At 35.9% G+C, this 22063-nt stretch overlaps 1 protein-coding gene across 1 annotated transcript; it reads left to right on the plus strand.

Moving 5' to 3' along the window:
* Positions 1–6526: 6526 nt before the first annotated feature.
* Positions 6527–18562, plus strand: LOC126811077 (uncharacterized). Its single transcript, XM_050536551.2, has 10 exons — positions 6527–6536; positions 8645–8780; positions 9130–9289; positions 9403–9573; positions 10255–10346; positions 11515–11741; positions 14986–15239; positions 16127–16349; positions 16968–17057; positions 18247–18562. Exons 1-10 carry the CDS (start codon positions 6527–6529, stop codon positions 18468–18470), a joined length of 1587 nt encoding a protein of 528 aa, XP_050392508.2. The 3' UTR covers positions 18471–18562.
* Positions 18563–22063: the final 3501 nt, after the last annotated feature.

Genomic DNA, 22063 nt, shown 5'->3' on the forward strand with positions numbered 1-22063 from the left:
CAAGTATAGACATTTACTCCCAGGCAACAAAGGGAGATAACCTTCACAGTCGTCATGACACATAGAGTTTATCATTAATAAGGCCCAGTAAATATCACTTAATTGCAACAATGTGACGTTGAAATAACATACCCGAGACTCTGTGAATTGGAGGTTATTCATTGCCATGTTCACAGTGTAGGCTAGTCGTTAGTGGTGGTTTTGACGGGTGAATAAATTTTCAAAAGTAAAAAATAAATGAAACGATTTTTTTTTGCGGCTTCCGTAACATTCAAATAGAGATATGCATAAATTTAAATAAATACGTATGGAATTACAGAAACTTTGATATCTTGGCTACCCTTAACATGAAAACGTCAATACGGGCCTTTATTTTCAGTGCCAGATTATTAGTTGCTAGCAACCAATCGATTATCGCCCAACAAATCCATATGCGATAAACCGTGGTTAAATATATTAATATGTAAAACAATAAATGACCTACGCGACTAAATACACCATTTCGTTAGAAAACAGGAACAGGGGAAGTCCGTATCAATGGTCAGTATAGATTACAGACGTTACAGGTAAACAAGATACAGAAATCATGCCTTGTTACAGCAGTGTAAATTTATCACACACAAAATACAGGAGGATGAAATTAATTCAAGCTATTATGATTTTCATGATAAAAGTGTTTTTAAGTCCGCCGATTAAGAAACAGTATATCTCTACAGTTTCAGACCCAATTATCGATCGTAGGTGATTTCTATATTTTCTTTACAAGGTAACGTAAGAAATTCCATAGTTCAGAAAATCCATAAACTTCGCAAATAGAAAGTTTAAATTATGAATAACATGTTATTACTATTGTTTTAACAGATATCCATCTCTGAATAGATAAAACTCGATTTTTAATTTTAAAAGATGTCCTCAATTCATTTCAGGAAACCAACACATGGTGTAGCCTTAAGAATAGTCATATCGACATAAGAAACATATTTGTTTGATATACATGTATGTTTATTTGATATAGACATAACCTGATCAATTACTTATCTACTTATTGGAACTGTTTGCATGTATTGGTGAATATTCTAGACTTAGTCTATGTTATTTGTAAAAGAAAAAAAGAGCGCAATTAATTTGGTATGTTTGGTACGTCATTTATACACAGCATTTCCTAATCAGTTTTTAAAATCATATTTACTCTTAACAGCTATACTTAAGAAATAGGCGGCCAAGTGAAATAGGCAGTTGAAACCTGTTGTACAACTGCCTTGGTCTGGTTTTGATTTAACAATGGTCCATTTTCATCACAATGACTCTTCATAAACTGACAGGTACTATTAAAATGGGTCTGTCCGTCACACTTTTTGAGACACAATAACTCTGCTTCTAATTGAGCTAGAATGTTCAAACTTGGTGTTTATTAGATAAATGCCTTGGTGAAGGTCGAAGATGAGCATGTTCTGCTTAGGGTAAGCCGAGATAAGCAATTTGATTGATGCTTTGGGACACGATAACTTTAGTTCTAATTAAGTGTGAGCGATGAAACTTGGTGTATAGTTTCATTACATCAATACCTGACAAAGTGCGATAATGAGCATTTTTTGCTCAGTGAAGCAGGGCGATAAGCAATTTGGTTGGTCTTAACGTTGGAACATAATAACTCTCATTCTAATTGATGATGAACATTGTATGCTTACGGTAAGCAGAGATAAGCAATCTGATTGGTTGATGCTTTGGGACATGATAACTTTGGTTATAATGAAGTGAGGGTGATGAAACTCCGAATATAGATTCATTATAACATTACCTTGACTAAGTTGCATGGTGCGAATTTTCTGCTTAGGCTAAGGAGCGATAAGCAATTTGATTGGTCAAGACTTTGGAACATAACAACTCTGCTTTTATTTGAGGTAGAATGTTTAAACTTGATGTAGATGTTCATTAGGTGAATGTCTTGAGTTCAAAGATTAACATTTCGAGCTGAAGCTAAGCAGAGCTAATCAATGCTTTGGGACAAGATAATCTTGATTCTGTTTGATAGAGAGTGATGAAACTTGGTGTGTAGTTTGATTCCTCGATACTTTTGAAAAAAAAAATGTGCTATTAATTAATATGTGTCATCTATTATATTTATTTTGGGATTTCGGCGGGGGAGATCAGCCTCACTGTTGGCTTGTTGTTAATGTTATCGATCGCTTTCAGTCCCTATAATGTTATAGGAAATACATATTAATATAATCAGCATATTTATTCTTAAGTAAATGCTATCATACAAGAAGGAACGTGATCCCGAATTTGCATTTGTTCTTAATTATGTATCTTCTAGTTTATATTCACTTATTCAAACCCAACTTCAAAATGTCAATCTATATCTCAAATCTGTCCATAATTTGATCAGCTATTGCATATTTTTCATCCAGATTGATTAAAATAGCCTGTCATTATTTATTTAATATTCTGATTATTCCATGAGATTTTTCTTTAATAAACATACTTCCGAACATTATTTCTTAAATGGGACATCAAATATAAATTTACAAAGGCACATTCACATATAAATACCAATATAAATAGACATATGTGTCTATGGGTATACAGAAAATATAAATAGATTGGTCTAATATATCTACAAAAACTTAAATAAATTCAAATTGGACTGCACACATTAAAGATGGGTTCCCAGAAAAGTATTTATCGGGTGGTTATTTCCAATAAAAGTATGGCAATTTTGGTATATATGGAAAGTGGAGATATCCAATCTTACTAGAAAAATACTGGATTCCCCGAAAAATACTCATGGAGCGTATACAGGACAAAAATGTAAGGGTTCCCCTAATCAACAGCATAATGTCAAAGGTCACAAGCGAACATTGAGCGCTTGATGTACAAGTTGATAAACTTTATGAATAGTTAGACGTACAATACTTTCTGAGATAAAAATGACGGAAAAAGACGCGGGTAGTAGATAATCCGAGAATTTAATTAGGATTCGATATTTGTAATAAATAGTAAGCGATTAAAGACAGCATCGTCTTATGTATGCAATGAATTCACCTCTGACTCCCAAGACGTGACGTACACATGACCTGGTTTGATCGAATTTTAATAGCAGGGCATTCCTTCGCAATTACAATGTTTGAGAAGGATTTTCAGCATAATTATGACCAATTAATTAGTTTGAATATGTTTTTGGTCCATATATACCATTAAATCACACAGTTTGTACGCGGGAACCCACGGGAATGACAGATCCCAAAACTGAGCTGCGTTGCGCATGCTCGGAGATCCAAAATGCAATCGATAGCAAATTACGATTTAAACGGAACAGTTTATAATAAAGGGTCATCTAGGGTTGTTGTTTATATAGATATAGTGCCCTAACTGTAAATAGTTTTCGAGATTTACTTTTTAGCTCGGGGCACCCTACACTAATATAAAAACAATGAAGCAAATATTATAAATTGATCGGGAAAAGTCCAATAAGAGGGACCGTACACAGATTTATTATATTTCAACAAATTTTATATTTTTATGGTATTTTTATCAAATTTTATGATATTTTTATCAAATTTTATATTTTTATGATACGATATTTTTATCAAATTATATTTTTATGATATTTTTTTTTATCAAATTTTATGATATTTTGATAATGTTTATATCACATTTCAGGACTTTTTATGTTTTTATCATTATCAAATATGATTTTTATATTGCCCTCGCACCTGTGTGTGTGTGTGACTGTGGTTCGCCTACAGGCCGCAATTCTTAACTTATCATCTTGAAAAATTACATATTTATTATATTTCAACAAATTTTATATTTTATGATATTTTTATCAAATTTTATGATTTTTTTTTTTTTTATCAAATTATTTTTTTTTTATCAAATTATATTTTTGATATTTTTTTTATCAAATTTTATGATATTTTTATAATGTTTATATCACATTTCAGGACTTTTTATGTTTTCATCATTATCAAATATGATTTTTATATTGCCCTCGCCCCTGTGTGTGTGTGACTGTGGTTCGCCTACAGGCCGCAATTCTTAACTTATCATCTTGAAACTTTACATACTTATTCCTTATACCCTAAGGATGATCTCTTTTGTTGGTTTTGGTTAGTCCAGATAGACAAATGGGTCGATTTTTTTCGGGAAAATGGGCTGTTTTATGCAAGTCCTATGAAATATATTTATTGTCGTCGATATCAAGTCGATGGAAGCGGGCGTTAATAATAATAATAAAAAATATAGATATATGTATATCAATTTTGGTCATATTTTTCACCGTTTTGAACAAGGTGAATTGTGGCCGTTTTGACATATCTGCAGATTTCGAATGTTGCGAAATGCATTTTCATTTCATCAATATCGTTGTAAATACTGAACGGGATTTTGACTGGCATTTCTTTTTAGAGACTGACATTTTACAATATTGTATTGTTTGCAAAAAACTATCAAACACGTTAAGAATGCGAGAGTGCAAGGCAAAAATCCAAAAGGTGCTAAGGTAGGGGTTGGAAGTCTTCAATCAAAATCACGGTATGGGACCCTCTGGTGGTTAGAACTTTTATGTGCTGAAGTGATTTTTCCCGAAAATCCGCAAGAATGAGGCTAAACATGTACAAATATCAGAACAAATGGTTGAGGTAAAAATGACATGGCACTCGCCCCAATTAATTATTCTATCAAATTTTGGGGAATATGATTGGTGATAAGGCGGACGAAGCAGTAGGTGTACAGGTTCCCATTTGAATGGATTTCTCTATTACAAAAATGTCCATTTCCGTTATAGATTTATTAATCCTCGACCTAATCAATTGGACTCTTTGCTACTATACATTTTAGACTTCACGCCCAGTTACAGGCCTATATATAAAATTAACAGTGACGTGTATACGTAAATGTTTGGCTTCTTAAAAATATACGAATTTAATACTATGGATTACATATCAAGATATAATTTTAATCTAGTATATTTATTTTGTTTCCAATGAGTGACTCCTTGATTAAGGCAATGGTTCTCTAACCAGGAGGTCAAATGTTCGATCCCAGTGTTGACCGAGAAAGTTCCTCGGGATTTTTGCAGTGTCTTTTACCCTTGTCAGCGTAGTGTGGGACGGGATGTCATGGCCGGGAACCGCGTTTAGGCGTTGAAATGGAATGAAACAACAATTAACTCTGTTGGTGTGGTTCATTTCGAAATAAAGTGTTTATCTTAATTAATACTACATGTTTATTCGAGAAAGAATATTTTAGTAAAAGATCTGTCGTATATTATATTTCCAACAGTTCGATAGTATTTACTTGTGAAAGCATTGAGTTATTTGTGCACGGTTTTATAAAGGTATTAAAATATCCATGTGTACGTAAGGTGAATAATTAATATTAAGATATTAGTTTAGGCGTTGAAATGGAATGAAACAACAATTAACTCTGTTGGTGTGGTTCATTTCGAAATAAAGTGTTTATCTTAATTAATACTACATGTTTATTCGAGAAAGAATATTTTAGTAAAAGATCTGTCGTATATTATATTTCCAACAGTTCGATAGTATTTACTTGTGAAAGCATTGAGTTATTTGTGCACGGTTTTATAAAGGTATTAAAATATCCATGTGTACGTAAGGTGAATAATTAATATTAAGATATTAGTTATATAAAAAATATTTAAAAAAGCACACATATAAACAGAAGCGGGCAAATACAAATGCGGTATTTAAGAGATCTTAAGGGAATGAAATGAAATGGGGTTTAACTTCCTACTGTTCTGTTCTGACTGGGCTAATGCAGACTGTAATCATTCAGATCCCAGCATCCGGTCTTAAATCGTCCTGGACAACCGTGATTACTAAAACCTCGGTCAAAGATTGAAAAGGGTCTGCCATCAATGTTGAATGTAACATTTGTTAGTGGGTCGCCCGAAGGGCCGAAAAATCAGCGGAGTACAAATTATCCCTGTTCGCGATATTAAATTTGTAATACCGGCATTGAGCACGAATTAAATTGTTAAAAAGAATAAAACGTGCAGATTAAATCTGTTGTAAACATTTTCCAAACCCAACCAATGATTTCTACATCCAGAAGAATATTCTTCCCATGTTCTATTGAAGTCAAGCTCTAGACAATTTTCTTCCCTCGTATGACTGAATGTCCGTCCACCAAACCGAAAGTCAGACCTTACTTCTTCAACTGCGCCGTTGCTCAAAAGTTTTATTAAAGAAACGATAGGTATGATTAGAGGGGCAAATCTCAAATTGATCAAAGATTATTTTCAATCAGCTGTCCTTATCACCTTGGCACCTGGAAATAGTTCCCACGAAATCTACTGGGTGTGCTATTTTATTATTAACCATAACAGCGATCTGGGTTGTTTACAATGTCGATGTATTATTTTTTAGTTATATTTTATTGTTTACACATTGCTGCTGTCACTGGTGATAAATACCCCTTTAATAACATATCATTGTCATGGCAAGAAAGGGTGGATGACCTTGTCAGTCGACTGACCTTGGAGGAAATGATGTACCAAATGGTTGTAGGTAATTAGCTACTATTTATTTAATATTTATAGAATGAGGTACTTACATTTCTTTATTTTTAAACCATTTCGAAGAAGAATATGGTTGGTCGTCGCGAAAAACCCCTGTCCAATCAAACCGAGGTCATGTTTACACTCTCGTATATACACACGTGTCTGGACAAAATTCCCCACATAGCACCCTGGACGGTTAATGCCCGTCTACATTATTCCCCGTTGACGGCTTTCAGAGATGTATGTAATACAACACATAGCCTATTTCGCAACACAACAAACTTAAAAAAAGAATTAGTACTTAGTTAATGACTTGTCAAAATTATAACCCTTTCGATACGTTATATGTGTAATTAACGCAAATGGGTTTGTTTTGAAAGTCAACGCCCGTATCATGCTGAAACCGTTCTAGTCTGATTTTTTTTAGGTTTTAATTCAAACTTGCAATATATGATTGGCTTGTCACAGGTAGTCCCACTACCAGGTAGTCATTTCTCCTATCACTGCAACTATACTATTCAAAAAAAGTAGGGGATATTTGATTTTTAAGTGTTATTAAAGTCACCTAATGAAACTGACGAAGAAACAAATGACAAAATGAAACGAAGTTCACATTCATCGATTTATTCCAAATGATCGTTAGACTAAGTTACCACAGCATCACAACCAAGTCAGTAACGGGTAAATCCTCCTCTGTTTGCCAAACAAGCATTGATCCGACGTGGCATACTCCTAATGAGACGTCTAAGGTCATTTTGGTCCAGATTGTCCCATTCCTGTTGCAACGCAGCAGCAAGTTCTTGGACATTGGCAGGACGTTGTTGACGTTGACGTAACCTCTGTCCAAGCATGTCCCAGACATGCTCGATGGGGGAGAGGTCGGGACTCAGTGCTGGCCAAGGTAATGTGGTGATGTTCTGTTGTTGGAGGTAACCTGTAACGATCCTGGCCCTGTGACATCTTGCGTTGTCATCCTGGAAGATGAAACGGCGGCCATGACGTCGTGCGAACGGCACAACATGGACTGCCAAGATGTTGTCCCGGTAGTACTGGCCTGTAACACGCCCTGCAACAACATGTAAAGCCGTTCTTCCAGCAACAGTGATGCCTCCCCACACCATAACAGAACCACCCCCAAATCGATCATGTCTGATGACGTTAACGTCTTGGAAGCGCTCGTTTCGACGACGCCACACCCTCCTACTTCTGTCCAAAAAATCAACAGTGAACCTTGACTCATCTGAAAACATCACATTGCTCCAGCGTCGATTATCCCAGTGTTGACGATCCCTACACCAACCACGTCTTGCCTGAATGTGATGATCTCTCAAACAAAGGATCACGCGAGGACGTCGGGCGCGAAGGTGACCCCTATGCAGTCGATTCCGAATCGTCTGGCCACTCACTCTCACACCAGTGTCTGTTTGAAGACGAGCGCTGATCTGATTTGCTGTGATGACACGATTTCTCAAGGCCAAGGTACGGATAAATCGATCCTGGGCTTGAGTTGTCGCCCTTGGTCGACCTGAGCGTGGTCTGTCCTGTACAGATTGTGTATCACGGTATCTGGACCATAGACTGCTTATGACAGACTGAGAAACATTCATCGTCCGCGCCACAACCGCCTGTGTTGTGTCGATCTGTAGCATGCCAAGGGCACGTAACCTTTCATTTTGGGTAAGCCGACGCATATCAAAATTTGTTTTCTGGTCACTAAAACAATTAAACTGATGTTTCCACCCTGGAATTCAATGCCACAATGACTGTAACATTCAAAGTCGTGCAAATCTTGGGTTGGACCCCCATGATGATCCCAAGCATCACCTGCATTCCATGCGGTAGCTATTGGCGCGTTTGGGCGTCACATGTAACTGGAAATGTTTCTTCTGTTAGGTTCTATAGTGACTTTTTTCGTAGTCATTTGCATATTTTAGTATTATGCCCCCAAAATCAAATATCCCCTACTTTTTTTGAATAGTATATTACTTCTTTGACCTAGTATCATCCTATGACGTCTTATCTGATACCAACTGACGTTGGGCGTATTTGTGTTGCCTGGTTACGCCATGTGTATAGTTTTAATATTTGATTTTATATTTATTCATCTATTATAAGTCAAGGGAAAAGTTCCTGCTATTCCTCGCCTGGGTATTAAACCATATTCTTGGGCGACAGAATGTTTGAGAGGTGACGTCAGAGCGGGTAATGCCACTTCATATCCGGAACCAATTGGCCTTGGAGCCATGTTCAGGTTGTATGTTAAAATCTAAAATATCTATTATGGCGACCTATTGCGTACTAAAAATAAGTACATTCAATGAACACGACGTTATTAATTCTTACAGGTTACCTGAAAAATAGGTCACTTGCCGAATATCCCATGTTCAAACCAAATAACAATTTTGTCTCAAATATTATACGGATTTGCACGCATATCTAAAAGATTCGGAAACAACTGCAACAAGGTGGAGCGCATCCGACCCTTCTCTATGTCAGGAATATTGAACAAAACTAAGCAACAATAAATAGGTTTTCCAAATATAAAAATTTATACACAATTCTCATCAAATCCTTGATTCAAATTGTCAACATTTTTACAGTGAAGATTTGTTATTTAAACTGGCAAGAGCTACAGGATTGGAAGTTCGTGCTAAAAACAACAATTATACACAACATAATTCATATGGAGCATTTAAAGGTTTGAGCTGTTTTAGCCCGGTCATCAATATAATGAGAGATTCCAGATGGGGTCGAAATGAAGTAAGTGTTATAACGTTTATAAATATTTAACGAATAAAGATTAAGGATACTAAGGGGGGGGGGGGATTACGAAAGACCGAGGAGATTGGAGGAGATGCTTCCTTCTACTTCAGGAAACGTATGGTGAAGATCCGTATCTGAGTGGTGTTTACGCTGCAGGTTTTGTCCGTGGACTACAGGGAGATAACTCTAGATATCTTCTAACCAATGCCGGTTGTAAACATTTTGATGCATATGGTGGACCAGAAACTATTCCTGTATCACGATTTAGCTTTGATGCTCAGGTGGGTGTCTTCTTTACTTCTTGTCAGTATTTAATACCGATTTCTGAACTTCATATAAAAAATTGGAATCAACCATTAAGGTTGAGAAATGCATATTTTTGTCAAGGGCATTTGTCATTAACAAAATCAGCGTTCCCAACCTTTTTCACTCGTTCACCTCTTTTCGCGACTCATACTTTCCATTCACCCCTCGGGGTCATAAACGGCAGTTATTTATTGATATCCATTGTGTCATATAGCCAAGATATTTTGAATATTGCATACTATCGTTGATACATTCAGCCTAACGCAGTGTCGGAGAATCTCAATCAGATCCCGAATGTGGGGCTGGATATTGGTTAGTTTGAGCTGGAGGTCGCCTGGAAACTCCACACCTCAAAAATACAAATCATCCCTGACACTATCCATTCTACCCTGGAGTCCACATGAAAGCAGGTTGCGAATCACTGAACTAAATGGAACTATAGTAACGGTACGAACTTCCGAAACTGTTGCCAAGTTCAACTTCATCGACCGATCGTTTTAGCCAACAACACCTTTACACGACTTTCTCATTTCCAGATTTAGAATCTATTTCGCCTCTGGTTTTGATCATGTTACTGTTAATTAAATACAACATGTACTAAGTGACCCTTCCTTTTATAATCTATTAATATGTTGTTTTGAATATGATTATTACAGGTGAGTATGAGAGATTGGAGAACAACGTTTCTTCCAGCTTTTAGATCGTGTGTTACAGCCGGTACTGAGAGCCTCATGTGTAGTTATAACAGGTGAGTCACATATTAAACCTTTCGTTGAAGCCTATCAGTTTCTCAGTGGTGTTAAGTTGTCCTTTCATCTCGTTAATCCACCGAAGGGCACAGAAGGTCGTATGCTGAAAATTTGCTTGTTATTCGGAAATAACGGATATGAGAAACAATTACGACTTCATCCGAGAATATTAATACATAAACGTTATACAAAAAGTTATTGTATTACAATACAGGAAATAAATAATATTACAAAAAATGTAACATTGTGTCTTACTAACTACTGAGAAATAATAATATCCTTTGAATCCTGATCATCAAGTGACTGATATCGGCTGATTCAACACATTTTATTCATTCCATTGGTAAACATGCGGTAGGCGGGAAATAAAACAAATCCTGTGAATTCTGATAGGTAAGTCGAAGTTTTCCTGATGTCGACTTTCGGGGAATTAAAGACGCCGTAGTAGCTCTATGCTAGTTGGAAAATATCTCGTTTTAATAAATTTGTTTTCCGATGGAAACAAATTTGACCCCGATTTTGGATGTACGTTTAAATTTCGGGGGCATGTTTGAGAAACCGTTTAAGATATCATTGGTTGTGCTTTTACTATCTGATACATGGATGGGTTTATATTTTTGCCGACAAATGTTCAAGATCGCATCACGGGGAACCATTTAAAATATATAGGCTACTCATGGACTGTTGTGTTGTTTGCTACTTAGACCATTTCCAGATGTATATTTTTGGGAGTTTCCATAGCAATTAACTTGTGTGTGGACTCGAAAGTGTAAATAAACCAAACAAAAATCGGATTTATGTATATTTATTTTAAATTTCCTCTATGATAGATAATGTTATATGTTCATTGCGATTCCATTATGCTGGGCAGCATGATGGAATTATTATAAGCATATAAACTTTCTTCAAATGACGAAGGACAATCTCGCTTTCCAGAGATTTAAAATTCAAATTTTATGATCGGTAAATGTGGCAACCTTTAATAGTTTAACCATCCCGAACCACTGACTTATTACTACAATTAGGCCTAAATAAATCGTCAGTTATTAGAAGATAAAGATATTGCAATATACTGCCCCATTGTATGAAAACATGTAATTATTGAAAACACAATAGGTAATGAAATATAAAGAAAATGAGTTCATGTTTGTTTCACTTTATTTTTAGTATAAATGGTAAACCGGCATGTGCTAGTAAGGAATTATTGACAGATATATTAAGAATAGAATGGGGTTTCAAAGGTTACGTTATTAGTGATGCTAACGCAGTTATAAACATAAAAACAGAGCACCATTACACTAACACCAGTGTTGATACTGTCGCCGCCTGCTTAAATTCTGGGTGTAATGTTGAATTATATGGCGGACAAAAGTCCGCTGAATTTTTCGCTATGGGTAGGTTGATTCACTTTTATTGCATTGAACTGGTTGGGTTTGCTGTTTTCATTAAAGTTTTAAGTACTTCAGTCTGAAAATCGTCAACGTAGAATTTACCGTTGTTAAAATGCAAGGAAAATAACTGTTACAAAATTAAACCCCACATAGATAGGCTACAGACCCCCATATTGTTTTTGTTTTTTGGGGGGTTTTTTTTGTTCGGTTCTTAAAATTTTATGAGGTTGACCATTGAAACTTTAAGATGCACAAGGAAACATATTATAAACATGTAATTATCCACCGTACATATCACCGTATCCAGCCACTTAGCTCTGTTGTCATTTCGCCTCCCTCTAAACCATGAATAATTTACCGAAACGACGCAGAAATATCAATACAACAAACCCGATTCTAGATATGAGATACGCCCACATTTTGCAAGAGATGGATAAATAACAAATTACACTATTTGGGTACAAGGAGTGGCCATTTTGTCCAGCGGTTTGAGTCAGATTTTTACGAAATTTGAACTCAACCTTCATTGATGTGTAACGGTGATACGTTTAAACGTTTTTCAAAACTGACTACAATTTGTGACTTCTACCGGGTCCTCGAGCTAAAAATGCAATATTTCGAACAATCAGGGGCCATAATCCTGGAAGTTACGTTGGATATGGGCTCAGACTAGCAATTATTTGCTATTTCCTCAACATTCCGTTGGTTCTAATCTATATAGACACAAAGGGGTCCACATTTGGCAATCTCGTCATCATAATTTTGTAGGGCGTTGACCATTTAGATTTTTTTCTGCGGGGATTTAATGTTGACTGGGGTCAAAATCTCACTTCCGATAAATGATTGCTCTGCAGAAAGACACTTGACACCCCCTAACCTCCGCTGTAATGTCGTCAGTATTACCCAAAACTGCTATAAAATTACAAATTTGATCCCTTTTCTCCAATTCTAGACCAAAATCTCAACCTAAAAATGCAGGAAGAGGGGAGAAAAAAAATATAAGGGAAAAATTGTCTATTTATAACTCGCACTACATTCGTCCATCGTGAAAATAAGGGGAAATAATTACTAGTCTGATTCCATATGCGCGATTATCGAAAGGAACCAAGATCTTTGTGATATAAACATATATTTACACTATTTGCGTACGAGGGGCGGCCATTTTGTCCGGCAGTTTTGGTTCGATTTTCATGTCTACAATTGTTTGTGAGCACTCCACAGGTCACAATTTTTATCCTATTTCAACGAAACTTGAGATATAGGTTTATCACCATAAGATCTCGGTTACTTTAGATATTGGCATGTATCGGACCGTAACTTCATGGATTATGATTGTACGAAAAATGGCGTTTTTAGCCTGTGAACACTGTAGAGGTCACATTTTTTATCCGATTCGGTTTAAACTTGAAATGTATATTTATAACCCACAGATCTCGGTTCCCTTCGATATTTGCGCATATCGGACTTCCTGAATTATTGGCATGTATCGGACCGTAACTTCATGGATTATGATTGTACGAAAAATGGCGTTTTTAGCCTGTGAACACTGTAGAGGTCACATTTTTTATCCGATTCGGTTTAAACTTGAAATGTATATTTATAACCCACAGATCTCGGTTCCCTTCGATATTTGCGCATATCGGACTTCCTGAATTATGGCCCCTGATTGTACGAAAAATCGCGTTTTTAGCTTGTGGACCCTATAGAGGTTACAATTATTATCCGATTTAAAAAAAAAACGTTCGAATATATCACCATTACACCGTAATGTTTGTTGAGTTCGAATTTTGTGAAAATCCGGCCAAAACTGCCAGACAAAATGGCCGCCTCTGGTACGCAAATAGTGTAAACATCTGGTAAATCAATGTTGTGGACCCTCTAGAGGTCACTAGATTGATCCGATTTCGATGAAACTTGAAATACATGTTTATAACCCAAAGATATTGGTTCCTTTCGATATTTGCGCAAATCAGATTGTAACGTCCTGAATTATGACCCTTGATTGAACAAAAAATCACGTTTCAGCTTGTTGTCCCTGTAGAGGTCACAATTTTTATCTGATTTAAAAAAAAACGCGTGAATATATCACCATTTCACACTAAGATCTTGGTTCCTTTTGATAATCGCAGATACCCGAACTTAACTTCCTAGATTATGGCCCCTGATTGTTCGAAAAATCGCATTTTTAGCTTGCGGATTCTCTAGAGGTCACAATTTTTTTTCCGATTTTATAAACCGTTTAAATACATCACCATTCCACCACAATAAAGGTTGAATTCGGATTTCGAGAATATTGAAATGAAATTGCCGGACAAAATGGCCACTCTTTGTACGCAAATTGTGTAGAAGTGTGCAGTACGAAGGTTGTGGACCCTATACAGGTCACAATTTTTATGTTCCCTTTTATGTGACCTCTAGAGGGACCACAAGCTATGAACGCGATTTTTCGTACAATCAGGGCCATAATGTAGGAAGTTACGATGCGATATGCGCGAATATCGAAAGGAGTCAAGATCGTTGGGTTATAAACATGCATGTCAAGTGTCATCAAAATTGCATCAAAATTGTTACCTCTAGAGTATCCACAAGCCAAAAACGAAATTTTTCGTACAATCGGGGCCATAACCCATGAAGTTTCGATCCGATACATGCCAATATCGAAAGGAACCGACTTCTTTTCGATATAAGCCTATATTTCAAGTTTCGTCAAAATCGGATAAAAATTGTGACCTGTGTCACAAACAAATTGTGGACTTACAGACGGGGGCGACGACAATATACGTCCACATAAAAATGTGGGCGTATAAAAAAGGTCAGCAAAAATGGCCATGTAAATGGTTGTGGCAATTAATGCAAGAAACCACACTGAGAAGTTGGAATTTAATGGTGGTCTTCCTCTATATGTGTACATGTAATTGTCTGTTCGAGTTGATAATATATTTCATAAAAACGATTTGACGTTACTTATTGCCACACATTACTAAACAAATAATCACCATTGAAATTGTAGATAACCTGGAGAACGACAACTTCTTTAATATAAACAACTAATAGATTTGTATATCTTAGTCCATGTTAGGATTTAAACCTCCAAAGGTGTATTTATAAAATATGTGATTAAACATCACAATTAGCGATATAACGGTGGATAGCATAACGTCATCTGCCCTCGTATCTCATAATAAAGTCTTGAAGACGGGATTCTCCATATTAGTAAATGTGTATCTATCCGTTTTTCTACTTCCAGTCGATGCTGTAAAGGAGGGAAAAGTAACTGAAGATCGAGTTCGGGAGATGATGAAGCCAATGTGGCTGACCCGAATGCGACTTGGAGAGTTCGACCCACCACAGTTAAACCCATATAAAACGTTGAACCTGTCTGTGATTCAGAGTGATGAACATAGACAGTTGAGTTTAGAACTAGCTTTGAAGTCTTTTGTGTTGTTGAAAAATGTGAACGGTGCTCTACCTTTACCTAATAAAATATATGATAATATTGCGGTAAATATCACCTTCGAATATGTTAAGAGTATGATTATATTATATATCGTCTTTACAAAATATCAAACTTAAGAAAATGTTAAACGAATAACAGTTAAGTCCAGTGAGCATACACAGTTTGTAATGCTTGTCAGCACAATAGAGACCAAGGTTGTCATCAATGTTTTGAAACTTTCAGGAAACTTGTATTATGAAAAGGTGATGCCCCTTGTTTGCCAAAACTCCCTGTTACCATAATATAGTTGCTTCAGATAAGTTGCTTTATGACCAGACAAGGGTATCTGTTCCTTTTCGGGATAATTAAATGAATATTATTAGAGTTATGGCCTTTGATTTTACGTACAATACATACAAGCTGTTTTAAGGACAGGGTTTTTTGGTCTGAATTTCATAAAACTTGTTTGAAAAGCTGCGAATGCGATAGAGGCTAATCATTTCTACAGATTGATTTGAAACTTGGTGTGGAGCATTTTGTGGTCATTAGAGGAGGAACTCTACCGATAGTCAGTAACCTCTAACACCCTCACGCCACTACACTACTTTAAAAAAAAACATTGGGAATTCAATGGGAGCTATTAACAAATTTTCTTTTTCAAGATTAGTGTGAATCATAGGAGTCGTGAGAGGTCGAACCCTACCGATATTTAACGTCCCACGCCCTTATTTCCCGGAGTTGTGCATGCGATAGACGCTACATAATTTTTTCAAATTTGGTGTGAAGTCGCGAGGTTTTGAGAGAACGAAACCTAATGATATCCAGCGTCCCGCCCCTTTTTTGACAAGCTTGTGGTGAACGTGATAGAGGCTACAATAATTTTTTATGAGACAAAGTTACTATGTGGGCGTATTCTACGCTTTACGCGGCTATCTTATTATTGATATTTCAGGTAGTGGGACCACTGGCAAATAATCCATATTCACAATTTGGGGACTACACACCAACAATTGATCTACATTACACCACCACACCCCTAGAGTTCAGTACGATCGCGAAGATCACCCAATACGCCCCAGGTTGCATTGGCGATAATCGTTGTCTCTCTTATGATAAATCAGAAATTGTAAATGCCGTTAAAAATGCAGATATTGTGTTGGTCTGTCTAGGATTAGGTAAGAAAATTATTAAAATCAATTCCCTCGCTGAAAAAGTCTAGGGGACAATACATTTAGATACTTTCATTTATTTGTGAAGTGACAAGTTTTGATGTTTTTATGTCACACCCTGATCAATTGAACCTGTTGCTATTTACCCCAAACCCTAAATGATCAATTGAACCCTTTGCTACTTTCTCCAAACAGTAATTGATCTATTGAAGTTGTTGATTCCTTTATAAAACATTAAGTGTTCAATTGAATCTGTCGCTACGGTATCTAAAGCAATTATACTTACACACTGTACTTCTAAGGCGGCGAAGCAATGAATCTAACCTCTCTTACAATACTGAATATGCCATAATAACTTGACCTCGGCTATTGAATACATTTATTGACCCACGAACACACCACTCTTCCACATCAACTTCGACTGTTCTCCCTCCTGTAAATTATGTTCATAGTTAATATGTACATAATATTTCAAGGATGTTTTTGTTACCTTGCTGAAACAAATAGTTTTCCACTGTCAACTTTCATCCTAAAAAAGGATAAATCTGATACCAACTAGAGAACAACTCAATCTTGAACATTCTTTTTAATGTTTAACATAGCTATTTGTTTCTCTGTTCTCAGGTAATGAGGTGGAAGACGAGGGTAATGATAGAGCAAACATCAGTTTACCAGGATATCAGTTTCAATTACATCAAGATGCTGTCTTCCACAGTGAGTTGGTTTCGCCAAACAAGGCCAATTGCAGATTTAATGAAGACTGTGATACAAGACAAATTGTATAACACAAATCCACTCAAACAGGACCGTGCCAACCGTAAAAATTTCAGCACTGTGCATGCTTTTATAGATTTGGCCAGTGCGCGACAGGATATGCTTATTGGTCCAGGAACAACCGATTGGGTATTAATAGAGCATTCCCTTTATGAGAAGTCTGAGTAATGTTATAACGACTTGGCCTTTAGTTGTATGGAATTTGTGTCTTTGACCACCCATTAGAACAGTATTAGACCAATTGGGACACATGAGGCACACACACTTAATGTTAATATGTTAACCTGTTGAAATTGTTCATTTATAAAATGATGATATGTATCTAATAGCAGAGAGGAAGAGGGGTCTAATATAGGCAATGTCTGTTTCCCAATCCTCATTCTGAATAAAATATTGTTTTTAAAAAAGGAAGAAATACTGAAGCCTGTACCCGGGGTAGTGTGGTAGGGCCCGAAATACATGTACTTAGACTTCCCATTATATGACACAGTTTCTACATCCATACCAAGATGCGTAACGATATATTTAACATGTGGCATGCACATTTCAGTGCGGCAGGATCGCATGATGGCATTTCATTTTGAAGCATACATCATCAATTTTTTTTATGGGCAACATTGAATAACCCATACAGTTGTCCATCAGTCCGCCCACAATTTCCCGAGAAGAAATTGCAGGTCAGGGTTAATACCGTATTTTTTTTTCAAATATGCAGGATTTTATTCATTTGATATACAAGTATCGAAATTCAAAATTGATTGATAGCATACTTCGGAGAAATTATTTAAAGATTTACGGTAGAAGGATGCCCCCTATGAATTATATTTATGTTGAGTTTTCATTCCGATCTTGCCCTTTTAAAACATGTGAACTTTATCAATGAAAATTTGACGAGATTGTCGATTTGTTCACTGGAATGACCCCCTAGCAAACTATATGACTTTCAGGGAACGCTATCGAATTTAAAATATCTCGACCGTCAATCACATGGGTGGTATTTGAAGAGCAAAAACGACCATGGTTCTGATTAGGACTTTTAATAGCACATGTCTGTGTTTTCGCATATCCATAATCTCTTTTAAATAAGACTGCAGATAGTTAACACTTGAATACTTTGAATGTTATACAGGTCCTCCGAATGCAAAAGTTATTTTGATATTGTTTAATGCTGGCCCGCTTGATATTAGATGGGCTGCAAGTGAGGATAAAATTGTTGGTATAGTAGAAGCCTTCTATCCAGCTCAAGTCACAGGAGAAGCCCTGAAACTAGCTCTAGTGGAAAATGATGAGAATATTTCACCTTTTGGAAGACTTCCATTTACATGGCCCATGAGTACTGATCAGGTTTGTTAGTATGTAGCTCTCCTCGTATGAAATAATTAGTTACCTTATGCAGTGCCACAATTACAACTTAATGCAAACATCGGAATCTGGATTGGTTCCAATTATCTGACCCAATTGTTAATATTACTCCAGAATGCTATTCTTTTTAATACCGTGTTCATTACAGTTGCCACCAATGGTAAATTATTCTATGGAAGGAAGAACATATAGATATCTAAACACAGAGCCATTATATCCATTTGGTTATGGCTTAACCTATACAACATTTACATATTTTGAGCTGCAATATTCTGGTTCGGTTGAAGCTGGAAATGACGTGACAGGATCTATAGTTGTTGCGAATGATGGTGCAAGGAATAACTGTGACGAGGTACATTTTCAGCTATAGAACTGATATAATTTGTATCTTGTCGTTAGCATATTGCAAAAAATAACACCTCAGGTTTTGAGCATATGGTAGCTGTGGAATATACAAACATGGAAATTTCGAAAACGATTAGACGCATTTTGTTTTGTTTTCGTACATGGTGTTGTACTGTGTTCGGTAAATGAACATTCAGGTATGGCTATTTTACATACTAGTGATTCAGAAAACATTTGGAAAAAAATTCTCAATTTTAAGCATCATAATAAGCCCCTTTCTTGGCTAGTTTACCACTCCCACTTCCGCCCGTCTTTATAACCATGTATGCATTTTTAGTTTTCATTTTTTAATAAACTTTTTTTGAGATATTTGATAACAATTTGGTACACTGCTTAATATAGTAGGGTTATAGATCAAGCTCGCGTTTTGTGGGGTTCCGTTAATGTTTGACCCACTCATGTCCTTTTGTTGACTTAAATTCAACGAGAATTCGGTTTTAACTCCTATTTAACACCACAGACTAGGTCATTGTTGGACGACTTATTGTTCAATTTTATTTCAATAAATCTCTTGCGTGTAGGGGTCTTTAGCAGTAAGAGATTCTGGAGAAAACCCACGAAGCCGGACAGGCGATCCTACTCTTTGTCGCGCTCAAGCTGGGATTCGAAACCTAGCCACTTGACTCAATGACAGACCTTAAGATATAAAGCGAACTTGCTAGACCATTCGGTTACCCCCTCCACCGGTATTACTCTCAGAATGCTTGTATATCTTTGATTACAGGTTGTACAGGTTTATATCAGTTGGAATAGTGCAACAGTCGTGACACCTATACGCCAGCTGGTTAACTTTACCAGAGTGCATGTTCCTGCAAAATCCAAAGTTCGCGTGGACTTTACAATTAAAGCAGAACAAATGGCAGTATGGAGGGAAGACAACATGGGGTGGCAAATAGAACCAGGTAAATATTTGGATGGTAGATTGTTCGACATGTAGTAATATCATACAAGTTTCTAAATAAGCACAGGGGGTCGGGGGTATTTTATTTGATTAGGATGGGGTAACTGTAGCAAGTTTATGTCGCTAACGGATTTTGGTTCGTTTTCACATTAGATTGTGATTTGTGATTAGGGGGTTGCTTAGCATAGTTCTTGAAACATTTCACTTATATACATTATTTGCCCGGTTCCTATTTGCCAGGGGTTAAACAAGATGACCTGAGTAAAGAGTTCAACCCAATTCTATTTAGTATAGCTATCTACTACTGTAGTATATACATTTAATATGATCTTTTGTACTGTATTATATATTTAGGCACTTACAAGCTGTCTGCTGGAGGTCAACAACCAAACCAGAAAAGATCACTGACTTCTAATGTTCTCACTGGTCAGTTTGTTGTCACTGGGTCGAAGTTTTTAGGAAAATATTAAAATCTGTTCTTTATTAGAATTTACGTGTTATTATCAAAATGGAATACATTTATAAGACAATATGACTTGTAATTTATTTGTAATGTTTACGATTTTGTAGATAATAATAATAAAATGGTGTATTATGCGCTAAATACCAGATTATAATAAGGACCGCGTACGACGCACGTCATGATATCACAAAACAAACTTTATGCATATATACGATGATTCCCTTATTGAAGATAACATTTGAAAAGTTGGGTCTTGCGGTTTCATTTAAATGAACTTAAAATTTCAGCAGACTTGAGTGTAACAAATTCCAGAGGATCTGGCACCAAATACATGTTGTTGTAACTCTAATATAAATATGATATTGCCTTTTCATCGATTGATAGTTAAAATCTTGGTTTAAATTTCAACTATTAGCGAATGAACAGGTTCCTTTTTAAAACATTTTAATTCTTGTTTCATAGGGTTTTTTTTTATAGATAAGGCCCCACTATATGGATAGTGGTAATATTCTCATTTAAGATTGCCCTTTAAGGAACTAATACGTGCGATATAATATAGAAATTCACCCTAAAAAATTGAATTGATGGATATTTTAATATTTCCACGGGTATCAACCTTTATGATAGCACAGATATTCATTATAAATTATATTCTGACCTCTCGTATTTATCTCGTGCTATTAATTCTCATATTCCGTCAAGTGTTGTATGATTTGTTGGTCAAGGCTAAGAATATCACTACACCATAGTTTGACCGGCAACTCAAAGATTTCTTCTAATCCAGTACGAGTCCATTGTGCTGTATTCAGCTAATGACAGCCTAGTATAATAAATTAGACTTAGATTTGACTAATAACACGCGATGATATTGAAAATCTTAATGAATAACTGTCAATTCAGAAGGATATCGGTAAAATATTGGGTTATAACGAATCATGGACACTGACCGTTCACTTCAGTACAGGCGTCACTTATTCCAAATCATCTTTGGAAAACGGAGCTCCAGAAAATGAATATAATTCTCTGATTTTAATATTGCTGTTAACAAGTTTAACTTTCCAGACTGATTTTTAGATAAAGTAAAACCAGTACAATATATACAATAATGTTAGACCTAATGCACTTATGGTCGCCAATGTTTGAGAAGCTCATATGAATTGAAGATGGACTGAAAATAGAGGTACATATATATTTTAATTCTTATTTAATTACTGATTACATCATAGTTTGTTTCACCTGTTATTATCTATATATTTACTATACTGCAAATTAATTCCAACTCTTTTATTACAGTATATACGTTAATTATAACTCTTTTATTACAGTATATACGTTAATTATTAATCTATAAAGTTATGGTTTATGTCATATATTCGTATGTATATGAGAACCCATGGTATTTTGAATTAGAAGATAAATAGGAATAAATGTTCGTTAAAACAACTTTTTTTTGTAACTAGTATTTGTCAGCAATTTCTACTCAAATGATCTTTAAAAACAGCAATATCTCTATCCCAGTATCTCGATTATCACTTGGAGATGTCGTTGACGGTGCACTGTTCAGAAGTCGTTTAACATGATTAGGTCAATCACATAGACCTGGTGTAAGCAATAGTTCCAGCAATTCACAAGTCTGAATTTAATTCGCCGAGATATACGATATCGCCCTGGGATACATAGATATCTTAATATATTACTCTAGGTCAATCACATGCTCTCTCAAAACATCTACGTCCATCTGGGGACCACAAAATACTGATAGCGGTGAACATAGAAAATAGTGACCATCTAGAGATTTTTCGAACTCATTCTACT

Source organism: Patella vulgata, chromosome 2 (assembly GCF_932274485.2).
Source record: "Patella vulgata chromosome 2, xgPatVulg1.2, whole genome shotgun sequence".
NCBI classification, from domain to species: Eukaryota; Metazoa; Mollusca; class Gastropoda; family Patellidae; genus Patella; species Patella vulgata.